The following is a 15,226-nucleotide window of genomic DNA, read 5'->3' as shown; positions in this document are numbered from 1 at the left end:
TTATACTGAACAGTCAGCCAGTCTGCTGACTGCAGTTTTGTAATGGGTAGAAACAGAAGGCATCAAGAAATTCAGATGCTGAAAAGCATGATCTAGTGGTACTTAAGGGTAGTGAGAAAGCTTAAAAAACTATAATTACTATATACTAAAAATACGCTATCCTTTCATAGCTGCTCTCAGGCAAAATAAGTTCTGTGACACTTGCCTGATTTTTCTGTGTCTGTTTCTGTTTCTATGTCTGTGCATACATTTGTATGCCATAAAGTGAAACAGGAACCATCTCTTGATGTGCACTTTCAGCAATAAATTAAGAGCAAACCACTTGTTGACTCCAGTCTGCTAATGTTTTGGTTTGTTGCAGAAATGTGTGCAAGGTTGCATTTTGACCAATGAAATCAGCACACAACAGTGTGAGCTACTAATGTTTTGTAAACAGAAATACTAATTCATAAGAGCAACTAATGAAGTCAAACCTTTGCAAGGAGGAAGGTAGAGGCATTCATAGCAGCTTTCCTGTATCACACACAATGTAGGTAGAAACATCCACTGAGTCAACTTTGCTGGTAATACAGTTTAGCTGGCAAAATTTGAAGTCAAGTGCCATTAATTAATATACTCTCTGCAGGCCATTCCCATTCTGTAGTTGCAAAAATTCACTAAAGCACATCATCAAGCAAATTAGTTCTTTTACATTTACTAATAATAATTTACAATTATGATAATTGTGTGCTTTCTTTTGATCTGCAGTTTTGTATCTGAAATAAAGTATAAGCTAAAGTACAGTTGAAAACCTTATTGAAGTTTCCCCAAATCCCCATAAAAAGCAAAAAAGTGTTTGTTTCTTGGACATCGTGTTTGGGGACATAGATTTTATTTAATATTCTACAAGAGAAAAACTTTAAGATATTTAAAAATGTGAGGCACCACAGGTTAATCTTGAGTGTACCTAGTCTGGACTTTTCCCTGAGAGGAAGGCTGGCTCAATCTACTGTCCATCTGGTACCTGAGGATTTTAAGATTAAGATTTTGAGTATAACTTAAAGATTTTTCTACCCAAATTGTAGCATGTGTCAAACATGCTATCTTGGGAGTGTTCCTGACCTTTCTTCTGTGCAAGTCATTTCAAGAGAAGCTTTTGCTTAAAGTTCAGGACAGAGCCTCCTCTCTGGCCTATCAGCAGAAAAAAGTCAGCGATCAAAAACATTTCATTCCTTTGCTCTAAAAATAATTGATGAAAACCAGGGCTTAATCCTAAACTTAGATTACGTCTTTCAAATACATTGTAGGTAGCTCAGATAAATTTAAAGGGTGCTTTCCTGCCTGTGTAGTCAAACTATTGCACACTTTTAATCTCTGTCACTTGTCTGCTTCAGCTTCCAGAGCTAAACTCAGCATGATCAACACTATGTCAAAAATTCGAGGCCAGGAAAAGGGACCAGGTTACCCTCAGGCTGAAGCCTTGCTAGCAGATGCGATGCTGAAATTTGGCCGAGAACTTGGAGAAGAATGCAACTTTGGTAAGCATTAGAGTTCTGCTTCATCAGACTTCTCCTTTAAGGTTGGTCTAGACCTGTTGAGCATCTTTTGTGGATTTGGACTAGAAATTTTTTCTTGTGCATGAAAGTCAAATTGTTTCCATTTCAACCCATATCTATATAGGTTTAGGCTTTCTGTTGTAGATTATGTTTCTGGGGATGTGTTGGGATGAAAAATATACATGTTCAGAAATCATATTGTTGTCTATTCATATGTACAACAAAATCCTTTTGTCCTCAGAATCCTTATAAATGATGCTACTGTCTTCATTACAGGCAAGGAATAAAGGTTAAAAGATTTTTAGTAGACTTTTACCTTTTTTTCTGACCAAATTCCACATTTTAAGGCACTATTGAATACTCCTGTCCTATCTGTCAGCCACTCCTCCCTCCAAGACCCAAATGAGTTTACAGCTGCCTGAGTTAGAAATGTTAAACTGAGATTTAACATTGTGTTCTTCACTAGTAGAGGTCTAACTAGAAGAGATGATATTCGTAACAGGATCCTTTGTCTTTCTATCCGGTTTGTGTGGGCTTCTCTTTGGCCATTTTTCTATGGCAACACACAGGACCCTCAAATAGGACTATGAAAATTCTGTTTCCTATTTGAACCTTCATTAAATGTTGTTCTTGGCATAAGGGCATCTGCAATGGAAAAGGTACTTTTTTGTTTTATATAATTTACTAGTTAGCTTGGCAGATATAGGTTTATTTGTGCTAAAGACTACTGAATTGTTTTCTTAATTGGTTGCCTCTCATTTGCTGAATTTTGAACACATTTTTAAAGGGAAAATTAAGAACTAATATAATTTAGTTTGTGCAAATTGCTGTATATTCCCTGATGATTACAGTAGCATGCAGCAGAATAAATACAGCAATTATTTTCACATTCATAACTAATAACAGTTATTATGGCAGTTTGTCACTCTTAATCCAGGTCTGGCAGGCTCTCTAGTTTTGCAGTGCATTGCTGGCAAACCCTGCTTGGGAGACAAAGCTCCTTCTGATTTATCACATTTTTAGGTTTCAGACCCTTTGTATTCTTTGAAAGTTGATTTTTCCTTACCAACCTACACCTCAAACCAAGAGGGTATTTTTGAGCATCTTGCTTTTGTTTTTATGCAGAGAAGGTAAACCAGAGTGGTGATTTCTAAGGCCCTCAAGTTAATCTTGGAGGAAATCTCAAAAGGCAGCTAATTCTTACTGATGTTTATGTACTTGAATAGGCATATGAAGTTGATAGTTTAATCAAAAAGGTCTTTCATTAAAAATTTCTGTGAAATTGTTAAGTTTTACATTTGATACTGTCACCAGTCTCACTGTACAAACAGACGTGCATTACATCTATTTCTATATGCAGTCCAGTGTCTGGTGATGGCAACACTGGAGCAAATACAGATAAAACAAATACAAATACATTTAATACAAATAATACAAATAGAAATACAAATAATACAAATACAGATAATTCAAGCATGTTTGTTTCACCAGAGTGAGGAATGAACAGACAATGAGGGGTGTGGAGAAGGCTGTCAGGACACAGTGTGGACCCTCAAGTTGAGCTGTGTTACAAGACATAAACTCTGGGGGCTGCAGAAGTGTAAAATCCATGTTACCCTTTCACACAGTGCATCTTACTCTATTTCTTTCATAAACTTGAGACTTAAAATGTTAACTGACATTTCCATGACTCAATTTTTTTCTACAGTGATTTGGAACTAAGTTATGTTGAGATAAATTGGACATCTTTTCTTTCAGGGCCAGCACTTGCAGATGTGGGTGAAGCTATGAAGGAGCTTTCTGAGGTCAAGGACTCTTTAGACATGGAAGTGAAACAAAATTTCATTGATCCACTTCAGAACCTCCATGACAAAGATCTGAGGGAAATACAGGTATTCCCCTTAATGTGGCATTTTAATAATGTGCCAAATGCAGACTGTGTATATGTTCAAAATTTATGTTAGTTGTGTAGTTTAAAATGGGCTTTCAGCTTTGCAGATGATCTGATTTTAGTCTCTTTTAGGTTGAGTTTTACTTTCCAGTTCTTTTTGATGATTTAGAAAGGGAAAGATCAAAATTCTAACATTTTTGACGTTAACATTGTCAGCCTTATGCAGGCATGAACACAGTACTCTAATCCTACCATTTGAAAGCTCGTTTCACTGTTTAGTGGAACAGATGTTTACATTCAATTTTCTAGTGTTTGACATGTGAGGGCGTTTCAGTAGTTGCCTCTAGACTGGCACTATTCTTGTCTGTAGGAAGATTATGTCTGAAACATTCCCAGGAGTTTTAAAAACAAGTACTGTTTGCTTGCATGAATTACGTCATTAGTTATCCAAGAACCAGCCAGCATTTACAGAGAGAAATCTGTTTGCACGCATACTTCTGCAGACACAACATAGTTTTGTAGTCGTGGAAGTAAAAGTGCCTCCCAGTTCAGCAAATGCTTATCTGTGTAAGTAACTGTTTGTCAGAGCTAATTAAAGCTTTCATATTGTTAAATATATGTGGAAGAAAGATGTCTTAGGCAGTTTGATATAATTTACAACGTTGTCCAAGTTTTAAGTATTGCAGTAGATGACAAATTGATTCTTTTGAGGGAAAGCAAACACCTAAAGTAATCATTCTCATGCTAGTAGCATTAACTTTTGGCCCGCCTGGTGTGGCAACTGCTAAACAGATAGACATGAATGTCACATGAGTTACCAAGCTAGAAAATCTTTAATGAAAGATAACATTTAGATCCTTTGGTGGTCTGATGGAAAAGATATAAATATTTTCTGTGTCGCTTTGTTTATGAGAACTGTTGCACAGGCAAAAATGTACTAATGTGCTTTTAATAGAGTTTTCTCTTAAAAAACTAGGGAATAACCCTAGTGTTCAGGTAATTCTTCATCGGAGTTAAAAAGCTAGAAGCTCATATATCTTTTATACAGCTGGCAATTGCAGTTAACCATTCTTCATGGCCTTTCTTCAGTGCTGAAGGTCTGTCATTTAGACAGCAGCGCACCATTGCTTCTTAAATGATATATAAAACCACGTACTTCATTGCTCCGTATTTCTTCCCTGAGGAGGTGTTGATACACAGCAAGCAGCACATCCTTGCAAATACACATGGTCTATCTGACCAGTGCAGTATAAGGATAGTTACAAAACATCCTCTATTCTATGCTTGCATTTGCTTTTTTGTTTTTTAGCATCACCTAAAGAAAATGGAGGGTCGACGCTTGGATTTTGATTACAAAAAGAAAAGACAGGGCAAGCTCCCTGATGAAGAACTTCGCCAAGCTCTGGAGAAATTTGATGAATCAAAAGAAATTGCTGAGTCAAGCATGTTCAACCTTCTGGAGATGGATGTGAGATAGCCCTTGTTAATCTCTGACTGAACCTTAAAAATTTGAGAAAGATACTGGTTCGGCAGTGAAGGCAGTCTAAAGTAGTCTAAAACTTGAAAGCCTTATTAAATCCATGATGCCACAGATTCCTGTCACTATACAGTGGGGAAGCACTTGCTTCATTGTTGGACTCAGTGAGAGGCTCAGAAGCTATACTCATGTACAGCATACACACGTAGGACTAATTGTATAGGTATTTTACAGGTAACTGAGCTAAAGAACATAAATACTCTGTGGCATTGTGGTGCTTCCTAACTGCATAGTGTTATTTACAATACCAAAATAAGGTCCTACATAGAACTATGTAAATGTAAGTCATGACTTTTACTTCGCTGTGGTTTTAGGGTTTGAGCCAAGGCTTTTGCTCAAATGTGTGAGCTGCTAAAAGATCAGTGTGGTGAAGATCAAAGATTATGAACTCACAACCCCATGGTCTCTGCTGTAACCACATACAGTAGCAAATAGAAAAGCCAAAGTTAATGTGACTGCTCAGATCTGACTCTCCAGCATATATTTTGCTTACAGGTTTAGGATTGAGCATCTATTAGGTTTTTTTAATCTTCTATTTATAATTAATGTTGAAACTGTAAAATCAAGTGAGAATAAAAATTTATCTCTTTTAGAGAAAAAAACCCAATCATCTGAAGTCTGTTTTACAGAACATGTGGTCAAAGGAAACTCAGATTAAATATTTCTGCTAAAGTAAACGATTTGATTTATTTAAATGCACATCTTATTTGGTTCCTCATTTCGTTACCAAATTGCTGTAGAGGAGCCATAACAAACCTGAGAATACTTGCATGTTAGAAATTAAGTATAGCTGTGATGAAATGAAAGAAGTATAAAAAGTTTGCAGTTCTAATCCTTGTTGTAACATCCAGTCCCGTGTGGCCAGATAGTGCTGGCCTGCATTAACCATTGCAGCATTGTGTGTTATGGAAACTGCTAAAAATTGCACTGGCCACACAAGAGTTTTGCATATTTTTTTCCCTCATGAAGTAGAATGCTATCTGCCTTCACTACAATTATTCTGCATCCGGGAGTATGTGCAGTAGTATCTTCCTGTTTTAGTCTGCTTCACAGGCCAGAATACAACAGAAGCATCTTGTGGTTTTGTGCCCCTTACAGGGAGGGAGAAAGTGTATTATGCTCTCATTACAGTCTCATTTTTACTTTCATATGTTTGCTGAATGAGGTAGGTCTGTAGGCTGCTGTTCATGCAAGTCAGCCATGGAGATCAGTGGTGAAGAGTTGCAGTTACTGTTCCAGATCAGGTCATAACCATGGTAATAGGCATGGTAATAAAGACTGTTATGTAACTATTTACGAACTACAAAGATGAATCAAGTTTTCAGAGAGATAAGTAAAACTCCCTTTACAGCGTCAGTGTGACAGTGGTCTTTACTTTCTATTGTTGAGCTGTTAGTATTCACCTAAAATCTGATGTTTTAATGTCAATCCTCAGATTGAACAAGTGAGCCAGCTTTCTGCTCTTGTACAAGCCCAGCTGGAATACCACAAGCAGGCCACACAGATCCTACAGCGAGTTACTTCTAAGCTGGAAGATAGGTAATGCACTTTTTGTAAGTTTGGTGAATTGTTTTTTTGTTTTACAGAGGCAGAAGACCTATGAGTAGAATACAGTGCTGTTATCTTTTGCAACTTGTTAATTGTATGTTTATGAAAACAAGGGCCATTTCATTAGGCACTTGCAAGCTAAGTTTATAGGTTTTGGAGATGCATATATTTCTGAGTATGAGTGAATGAGGACTGAGTTGAGGAAAGCACCTCAGTAAAGCTAAAAATTAAATCGCATTTAACTCATTTAACTGAAAGCAAGCATTTATAAATATTCAAAGTCAGTGGGACTTACAACTTGGATTCTTTACCATTTCTGCATGTATTCACAAAGTAGTCTTTCTGAGAGAAATATTAATGATTGCTATTGAAAAATAGTATCTTGTTACATTCTCATCTACCTGAAGATCTTCCGAAGCCAGTTAGTGAGATCTCCATCATTTGCCACCTTACTAAATACTTCCTTTTTTTCCAGCTTTATTATCAGATCAATCTTGATACAGTGCTTAGCTGGGTATACCTCTTCCATCCCCTTTTCTTTAACTGTGAATGCTGTCTCACAATTGATACATTATCTTTTTAATAGAATTTTAGAATTTTTAGTTTAGAATTTTTGTTTCTATCAACACAAAACAGATTGTACCCTCTTGAAAGGAGGAAAATAATTTTTGTAAAAGTTTATCAACTACTCCCAGCCATCCTTCTTCAAGGAAACTTACAATACAGCAAAGATTTTTTTAGTCCATATGATTCTGGAAAACTCTTTTTAAGAGCTACATGTAATTTGCAAGAGCAGATAATGTTCACATACTTCTGAAGGCAGATTTTTAATCATGCGTGATTCTTTGCTGTTTTCTGATGTCATTAGTATGCATCTAGTTTCTGGTACTGCTGGGTCTGTCAGTGTTTATTTTCTCAGAGCACACAGTCTGTAAACCTCATACAGTTCTAAGTCTTAAAATTTCTTTCTGTTTAGAAGCAGCACTTGTTTTGGTAGGTAAGCTGCCCAGCAAGCTGTTTGTGAATACAGTTTGTGGTATTGTTTAAACAGCTAACAGAATGATTTTCAGCACTTCCAAATGAATACTTCAAATTCACTTGCTTTACAGAAGCATTAAACAATCCTCAGGAGCAGGTGCATTGTTCTGTTGTCCACAAGTTACACCATAAAGTGAACATACCTCTCTCTGCAACAGATTTATCTTCCTGTATCAATTCAGATAATCCTTTGCCCTTCTGAAACTTCTCTTAAACCATCAGTATCTTTGCTTCAAGTTTCAGCTCTGAATGATTTTAGCTTTTCAAGAACTGTGCATCAGGGTACTATTATGGATCAGCTGAAGCAAATCTTTTGCATAAACTTACTGTAGAGTAATTGTAGAGTCTGCTGGCTCTACATCTCATCCTTTGTGCACACCACCATACACAAAAGAAGAGCACTGTGATATACTTATGCCATAGGTTAGGCAGGGATGTAGAGCTGTTACTATCTGAACTATTATACATGTATTTTCCTGCTGGTGATATGCAGGTGGCAAAGAATACATGGCCCTGGGTTTTGGGTGTTGTGTTTTGACCATATGGACCAGAAAATAAATAATGCTTTACTTTTAAGCTGAGCAAATTTGTTACTGTTCACTCTCAGTGATGTCTACAGCACATACTGCCTGTTTTCTAGGTACTTTTTTAAAGATGTGAATGGAACGTGATTAAGAAGTTGTTTGGTATAGACAATGTCTAACTGCTAAGACTGTCCTGTTTAAAATATTATTCAAAGAATTTTTTAAGAATATGAGATAGACTGCAAAAACCCTAAAAAATTTGAAAATACACTCGAGATTCTATTCTTTCTGAGTCCTTTAGATTAGCCTTCAAAACTTTCTTCAGGAACTGCAAGTGCAAGAATTTTCATTTTTCTTCTACACATTAATGGAAGGCATAAACTTCCTTGAAATACCATGATTCGAGGAACTGGGACTGTAGAAACTTGGAAAAGATTGGGAGATTCGAAATAAAATTAATAAAGACCGGAAGGTCAACAAAGGCTTTTCCTTTTAAACTCTTCTTTTTCATCAACCAAAAGGAGGCTGCAGTACTCCAAGACTGTAAAAAGACAGAGTGCTGTTACAGAGCAGCTGGGAAGCAGGAATGGTTTCCTTGGAGATGTTTCTTTCCTTAAGAAGCATGGCTCATGCTGAGCTTTTGGGTAATTTTTAGCAAGTCACTGGAACTGCCATCTACTAGTTGATAATCTGTAAAAAGTGGTGTTTGTTTCACAGAAGTATTAAATGTAATAGAACTTGTTTAAGTATTTCTTCAAAATTTTACTGTTTTGAGAAAGTAACTTATTTTAATGAGTGAAACACAGCAAAGCCTTTTCATCTAAGTTTATTTTGACTACTTCATTAATTTATGCTTTTAATATGCTTATGTTTTTGTTTATTAAGAAGAAGAGAAGGCTCTGGGGACTGACTAATATTGATAATATTTTGGATGGTGAGGAAACCCTTGTTATCAGGACCAAAACTGTTTAAGTTAGAAGCAGAACTTTTCCATAGGTAAACCAAGATACGCTACCATGAGCAAGTCTGAGGCAGATCTAGAGAAGATTAGAGAAACTAACTGTCCTTTAAGTATTGACATCTTTACTCAAGTGTTCTTCCATATAGAGTATTACAAATATATGTGGCAGTTGTTCTGAATAAGTTGCTCTGATTCTGTCATCATCCCTCCCATGAATTTTACCCTGGAATCTGAAAAGTACCCTTTTATAGAAATTCTAGATTTCTCAGTTAGAAGAACAAGTTGAAATTATTTTTTTTTGAGAGTCAGAAAAACTGGAGTTGTGTGCCTTTGTGAAATAAGTATTCCTAATTAAAAATTAACTAAGTCTGCAACTGAAGTCAGTACATCCCCAAGTCTTCTCACAAAATGACAAGAGTTGGCATTGACCAACTGAACAGTTAAGGCTTGCCAGGTTTAGAAAAAAAAAATCTTACTAAAAATGGGGGCAGAGCTGTTTGTACAGCCCTCTGTAAGCATTTCTAATCATGTAACAGATTTTTCGCTATTAGAAGATTTTTGTTATTGTTAGACAAAAGGAAGCCAGACAAAATACTAGGTTCCTGGAAGGAAAGAAAAATTAACAACCTCATGGCACAGTCACATCAGGTAGTTTCTGGTAATTTAAACTAATGTTGTAAACAAAAAATTGCTCCAAATGCCAAAACTTGTTTAGTCTGGATGACTGGTGAATGGGAACTTCAGCCATGGAAATAAAGATTTTTGGTGCATTTCATCCGTTAACAAGAAACTAACTCTTAACATTTATGTTTTGGCAGAATTAAAGAGGCATCATCTCAGCCCAGGAGAGAATACCAGCCCAAACCTCGTATGAGCCTGGATTTCACAACTGGTGACAATACTCAGCACAATGGAGGAATATCCCATGCCACCACACCCAAACCATCAGGTAATGGCAGTAGCAATGTGGAAAAAAAAAGCCAACTCTGTCTGAAGTTTTGCTGTAATGCAGAACTAATCTAGATATTAGTTCTTCCATAGTGAGGGAAAATGAGAATTTGGGTGGTATAGGAGAAAGCTGTTTGAGCTGTTGTTTTGAAAAGTGTTCACATCCCCAGGCAGGAGAACAGGGATGGATCATCCACTGCTCTAAATGTTTCTTTGGGTCAAAGATTTAGAAGCTCAGAGAGATGTAGCCATACTGAATTCACCTTGAAATACTGATCTTTAGAAAATAGGCATTTAGAAAGTCAAAATAACAACTGGAAGTTTTCCATGGAAATGCAGAACCCTGAACCCCCCAAAACCTCCATAACCTTATCCTGCTTTTTCAAAGTAAAACCAGGTATTACAACATAAAGAGCTTGAAAGTAAAAATCACTAAAAAACAACAAAGCTATATGAGTTATTTTCTTTGTCAAATTGGGAGCAACACAAGCAAGATAAAGAATTTATATGACCACATAATTATCTCTTAAAGAAGTGTTTATTTCCTATCACCACATACTAAGAAAGCCTTATTATTTATTTCTCACAGTAATGGTCTGTTATCCTATGTTATGGTGAGGGCTGTTTGCTGCAGAGACCCTGCCCTCAGTTATTCTGGTTTACCTCAGTCACAATTGCTAGCACACTCAACCTTGAAAGATTGGATTTTTTTCACTAGATATTTACTCAGAATTTCCTTCCTCCCTCCCTCCCTCCCTCCCTTTTTCTCTCCCTCCCTTCCTATCACACCCTGATGTGTTTGATGTTCTCCCGGATATAGGCAGTACCACAGTATCTCCCTTTAGCACCTGCAACTGTAAATTGTCTTTCATAATCTTGCAAACTTCTAGTGATCTCCTTACTGTGCTAACGAGGAGGGGGATACAATGAAGATGTCTTGTGCATGAGCATGGCTTGAGTCTTGCATGCTAAAGCTGTCCTCATGCCACTAGTGATTTTCTTCTTCACTTCTTTTTTGTAGTGTTATGAACACTAGTCTATGCTAATGCAGTGCAGTCTGATATTCCTGTGTCTCTTTGGCAGTTGTGTTTTCCTCTTCTTTCTTTTGAAGTTTTATTGGTTTCAGAGAAACCTTTTCTTCTTTGAAAATTCTTTAACATATGTTTGAGTAGGTTCATTGAAAGCTCCAATCTTCTATGGTCATTACAGTTTATTTGCTAAGTCTTCTGAATTTCAGCTGGTTGCAATGAGGATACCAAACATGTGTTGTAAGCCTTGATGCCAACAAAATAATCCTCATGACAAATAAAGTAAAATATGCTGTAATGAAAGAAGATTTAATTAAAAAATTTAATAAATTAGATATGGCATTTGAAAACGTGCTCTATTGAGATCTATAGAATTGAAATATTTTTGTCCTAAAATAGCTCAAGCATGGGCCTTCTAGCCATAGAGAGTCATTAAAAAGGATATGCAAACAATTTGAATCTGAAATTTATTCATCCTGAAGCCAGTATATGTGAAAAAGCTGAAATGTGTATTCTTAGAAGTGCAACTATGGTGGAATGTGTTGGTTCTTTCTGACCACTTGAACTGCATGTCCTTCTACTATGGAAAATCAGGTAGGGAAATAAAATTCCCTACAATTTAGGACTGCTAAATCCTAAGTATTTTGACCAGTAACAATTTTGCTTTTGGTAGTCTTGAAGCTATAGAGACTTCCTGGGGAGGGGCAGAATATGGAGAATGGGAGGAATATTTCTTAGTTTCATATAACTAATGACTTATAATAATACCCATTAGTCATCCTAATGATGTTCACATGTCCATGAACTAGCATATTAGACATATTTCAATTTCAAACTTGTTCTGAATCTGTCCTTGTGGCCCTGTAATCAATGTTGGGGAGAAGAAGTCTTTGGAAACCTCATACTAAAAGTCAGAGGATACAGCAGTTTACAGTAGAGCTGTACCAGTGAAGTTTCCAAATAAAGGACAAAGCCTCCGTTATGTCTTCAGTGTTGTTTTAAGCTACCCCTTACACTACTTACCTGAGGTAAATAGACAAAGCATCACTGTGCCAGTAAAGCTGAAAAATACATTAGGGATTTTGCTTCATCTTTTGTGTTTTGTAGAAAGATAAAAATTAGATTCCAAACGAATTGTAGACATGCTTTTAGGTGTGGGCTTGACTGTAGCTTGTTTTTTTTAGGGTTCTCAGACATATACTATCAGTCACATACGAAAAACAAAGGCTACCAAAAGCTGATAGTTGTCTTCTATTGAAGTTTAGCAGTCCAAATTTAAATGTTATCAAAAGACCTGTCAAATGAGTGATACCAAAACCAACAAAATCTGTAGTAAATAAAAAGGATGCTGTAACTGTTGAGACTTTTAAGCACATTGTTTCTCTGTGTTTCTTCTCCATAGGTGTTCACATGGATCAGCCATGCTGCCGAGCTCTGTATGACTTTGAACCAGAAAATGAAGGGGAGCTGGGATTTAAAGAGGGTGATATCATTACCCTCACTAACCAGATTGATGAAAACTGGTATGAGGGGATGCTTCATGGCCAGTCAGGTTTCTTCCCCATCAATTATGTTGATATTCTAGTTCCATTACCCAATTAGGATGGCTGATCCAACACCTCTGACCCAGATAGTCATGTCAATACCACTGCTTTAAAAATGCTGCTTCTTACACCTTACAAATGCAGACTGCAGTGGTTAGAGTCATCGATTCCCACTAGGCATCTTTGGTTTACGTGTTGTCATACTACGTGGTGGTGATGAATGGTATCTTCTGAGCCAGCATAGTGTGGGTTAGTATATTGGCCATGCTGGCCTGGTGGTAACCAGAACCATTACTGAGATGAAGCTGGGAAGATGATAGCAAGCAAAGCAGGTAACCCACAGTGAAGTAGCGGGAAATGAAGGTGATATTGGGAAGATAATGCCTATCACCACTGCATTACTTTTCAGTCTTAGTTCTCTGTAAAAAGAGGGAAAATTTCTTGTCATGCCATCTTTCCCTTCCTATTGGTACAGTTCACACGGTCTAACATTGACTAACCAGAATTGTATCTTTCAACCAAAATGGCTTGCTGTGAGAACAGAGACAGTGTAAATGTAGACCCTCTGGTTTCTCAGAAAGTGAACCACTGTGCTGTGTGTCCTCCTGCTCTCTGCTCATTTTTATATTCTTAATTACTGTTACAAGGCCTATTTCCATCCATAGGTAAACTGTAAACCATAAAATGGGGATTCCTGTAGTAAAAACCTTGGACCACAAACCACCTGAATTTGCCCTTCAGGAACTTTGAGCATGCTCACCAAAATGCCAGTAAGAGGGCAAGATGGGGAATAAAACTGGCATTTATTAATTGTTTCTTGTCAAGTCTTGGCACAAAATCATGCTGCTTAAGCACCAGATATCCTTTGTAAACTCATTCACTGAGGAATACAGTAACCAACTGAACACAACCCTCACTTAATTCATTTCTATCTACCATGTGTTCTTCGAACATCATTTGTGCATATTCTGCCCTCAATGAGGACTAAATAAAACTTGTTATCTTTTGTGTTGAGCAATTAAAGACATGTGGCTGTATATGCAAAATCATTTCCCCGGTGTTTAGTTGGTTCTCTTGTGTTCCTCCTTCCTGCACTTTGTGTGTAGAGTGCTGTGCCTAGCTTCTTGGCATTCTTTTGGTAACAGTTGCAGAAGTTCTGTTAGTTTAGTTATCCAGAGTTCTATTTATCTAAATTGTACAGACTCTTTCAGATGTTTAATGTGCTGCTTCAAATATGCCACTTCAGTACCGGATAATGTGAAATGAAGACAATTCCCTACTGCTTAATGTATAAACTACATCATGGAAAGTATTGATATTTCAAATAAATGCTGTGAGAATAACTAGAATAATGTTGTGGATTATTACTTTCCAATAAGTTGTGCTAACTTCAGCTAACAAGAATTTTATTTCATAAAGCATATTCCTTTTTTTCTTGAAAATGTGAGAAATATTTTGTCATTATCATATTGCTTCAGTCATTTAAAACTTGCAGGTATAATGGCCCTCATAAACAGGATAAACTGAACATTGAGCACATTAAAATAATGTCATGAAGAACAGCATGCAATCTTGTAGACATAGGTTATTTCTCATTAAAGAATGCTGATGTTCACAAACCTCCTAGTAAAGCTTAAAGACATGGTAATTTATAATTTTTTTTCTTATGACACAGCATTTTATTTCATTTTATATTGTTTGTTGTACACATATTGTGGTGGGTTAGCCTTGGCAAAGAGCCCAGCTCCTACCCAGCTGCTCACTCACTGTTCCTCCTCAGTGGGAGGATAAGAAAGCTTATGGGTTGAGGTAAAGACAGGGACATTGCTTACCAGTCACTGTCACAAGCAAAACAGACTTAACTTGGAAAAAACTAATTTATTACCAATTAAAGTAGATTTGTGTAATGAGAAACAAGAAATACATTAAACCAGCACCTTTTCTGCCCCATTTCCAAAGCTCAAGTTCACTCCTTCACTCCTGACTCCCCACTAGCAGGGAAGGGAGATGTGGAATGGAGGGTTTATGGTCAGTCCATAGCAGCTCCTCTCTGCTGCTCCTTCCTCCTCACAGCTTTAGCCTGCACAGGCCAGGGTGTTGAATATCTACGGGCGTGTCATGGACCACCTTCTCCTCATCCATCTTTGACCTTGACGTTCCCTCTGCTGTTTCTCACTCTTACCGATGCCTCGCCCCACCTCTCCCAGCTCCAGCCTCTCACAGAGGCTGCCCTGCAGCCCCCGCCACTGCCAGTGCCTTATCACATAACCCCACAGGGGCTCTGAGCAGCTGATCTAGCTGAAGATGTTTCAGCTCATTGCAGGGTGGGGGTTGACTAGATGACCTTTAAAGATCCCTTCCAACCCAAAGCATTAAAAAAAAGAAAAAAATATGTATATGGACAAGTCCCGTTACTTTTTACTACAGTTCTGGCCTAAAGCCTGGGACTGGCCTCTAAGTAAGTTTCTGTCAGTGACTGAAGTAGTCTGTTTCAAACTCAGTGGCCCTGAAGCTTTTAACAGATACATTAATGGTGACATACTATGCCCTTAAGAACTATGTTAAAGTTAATTAACTGTGGTAATTATCAAGGCCTGTCAGTCACGGGTAGTGCCACTGGGTCTGAGAGACACATTTCTGGCCTTAGTACACCCCTATTTTATCAGATTATT

The 15,226-nt window shown here is 37.3% G+C and overlaps 1 protein-coding gene across 2 annotated transcripts in view; it reads left to right on the top strand.

Annotated features, from left to right (window-relative positions):
• SH3GL2 (SH3 domain containing GRB2 like 2, endophilin A1) overlaps positions 1-13,903 on the top strand; it is a 76,325-nt gene extending 62,422 nt beyond the window's left edge. Inside the window, exons 4-9 of one of the 2 annotated variants that reach the window (XM_026866333.1) lie at positions 1,374-1,517; positions 3,294-3,427; positions 4,736-4,894; positions 6,399-6,502; positions 9,853-9,983; positions 12,413-13,903. In XM_026866333.1, the coding sequence (XP_026722134.1) occupies positions 1,374-1,517; positions 3,294-3,427; positions 4,736-4,894; positions 6,399-6,502; positions 9,853-9,983; positions 12,413-12,612 (872 nt within the window). In that variant the 3' untranslated portion in view covers positions 12,613-13,903. The remainder of the gene's footprint in view (positions 1-1,373; positions 1,518-3,293; positions 3,428-4,735; positions 4,895-6,398; positions 6,503-9,852; positions 9,984-12,412) is intronic. The other variant, XM_026866334.1, reaches the window with a different exon arrangement.
• Positions 13,904-15,226: the final 1,323 nt, after the last annotated feature.

Source organism: Athene cunicularia, assembly GCF_003259725.1.
Source record: "Athene cunicularia isolate RWA chromosome Z unlocalized genomic scaffold, athCun1 chrZ_part2, whole genome shotgun sequence".
Classification (NCBI taxonomy): Eukaryota; Metazoa; Chordata; class Aves; order Strigiformes; family Strigidae; genus Athene; species Athene cunicularia.
The sequence above is the reverse complement of the archived record's forward strand: the minus strand, read 5'-3'. Positions and strand labels throughout refer to the sequence as shown.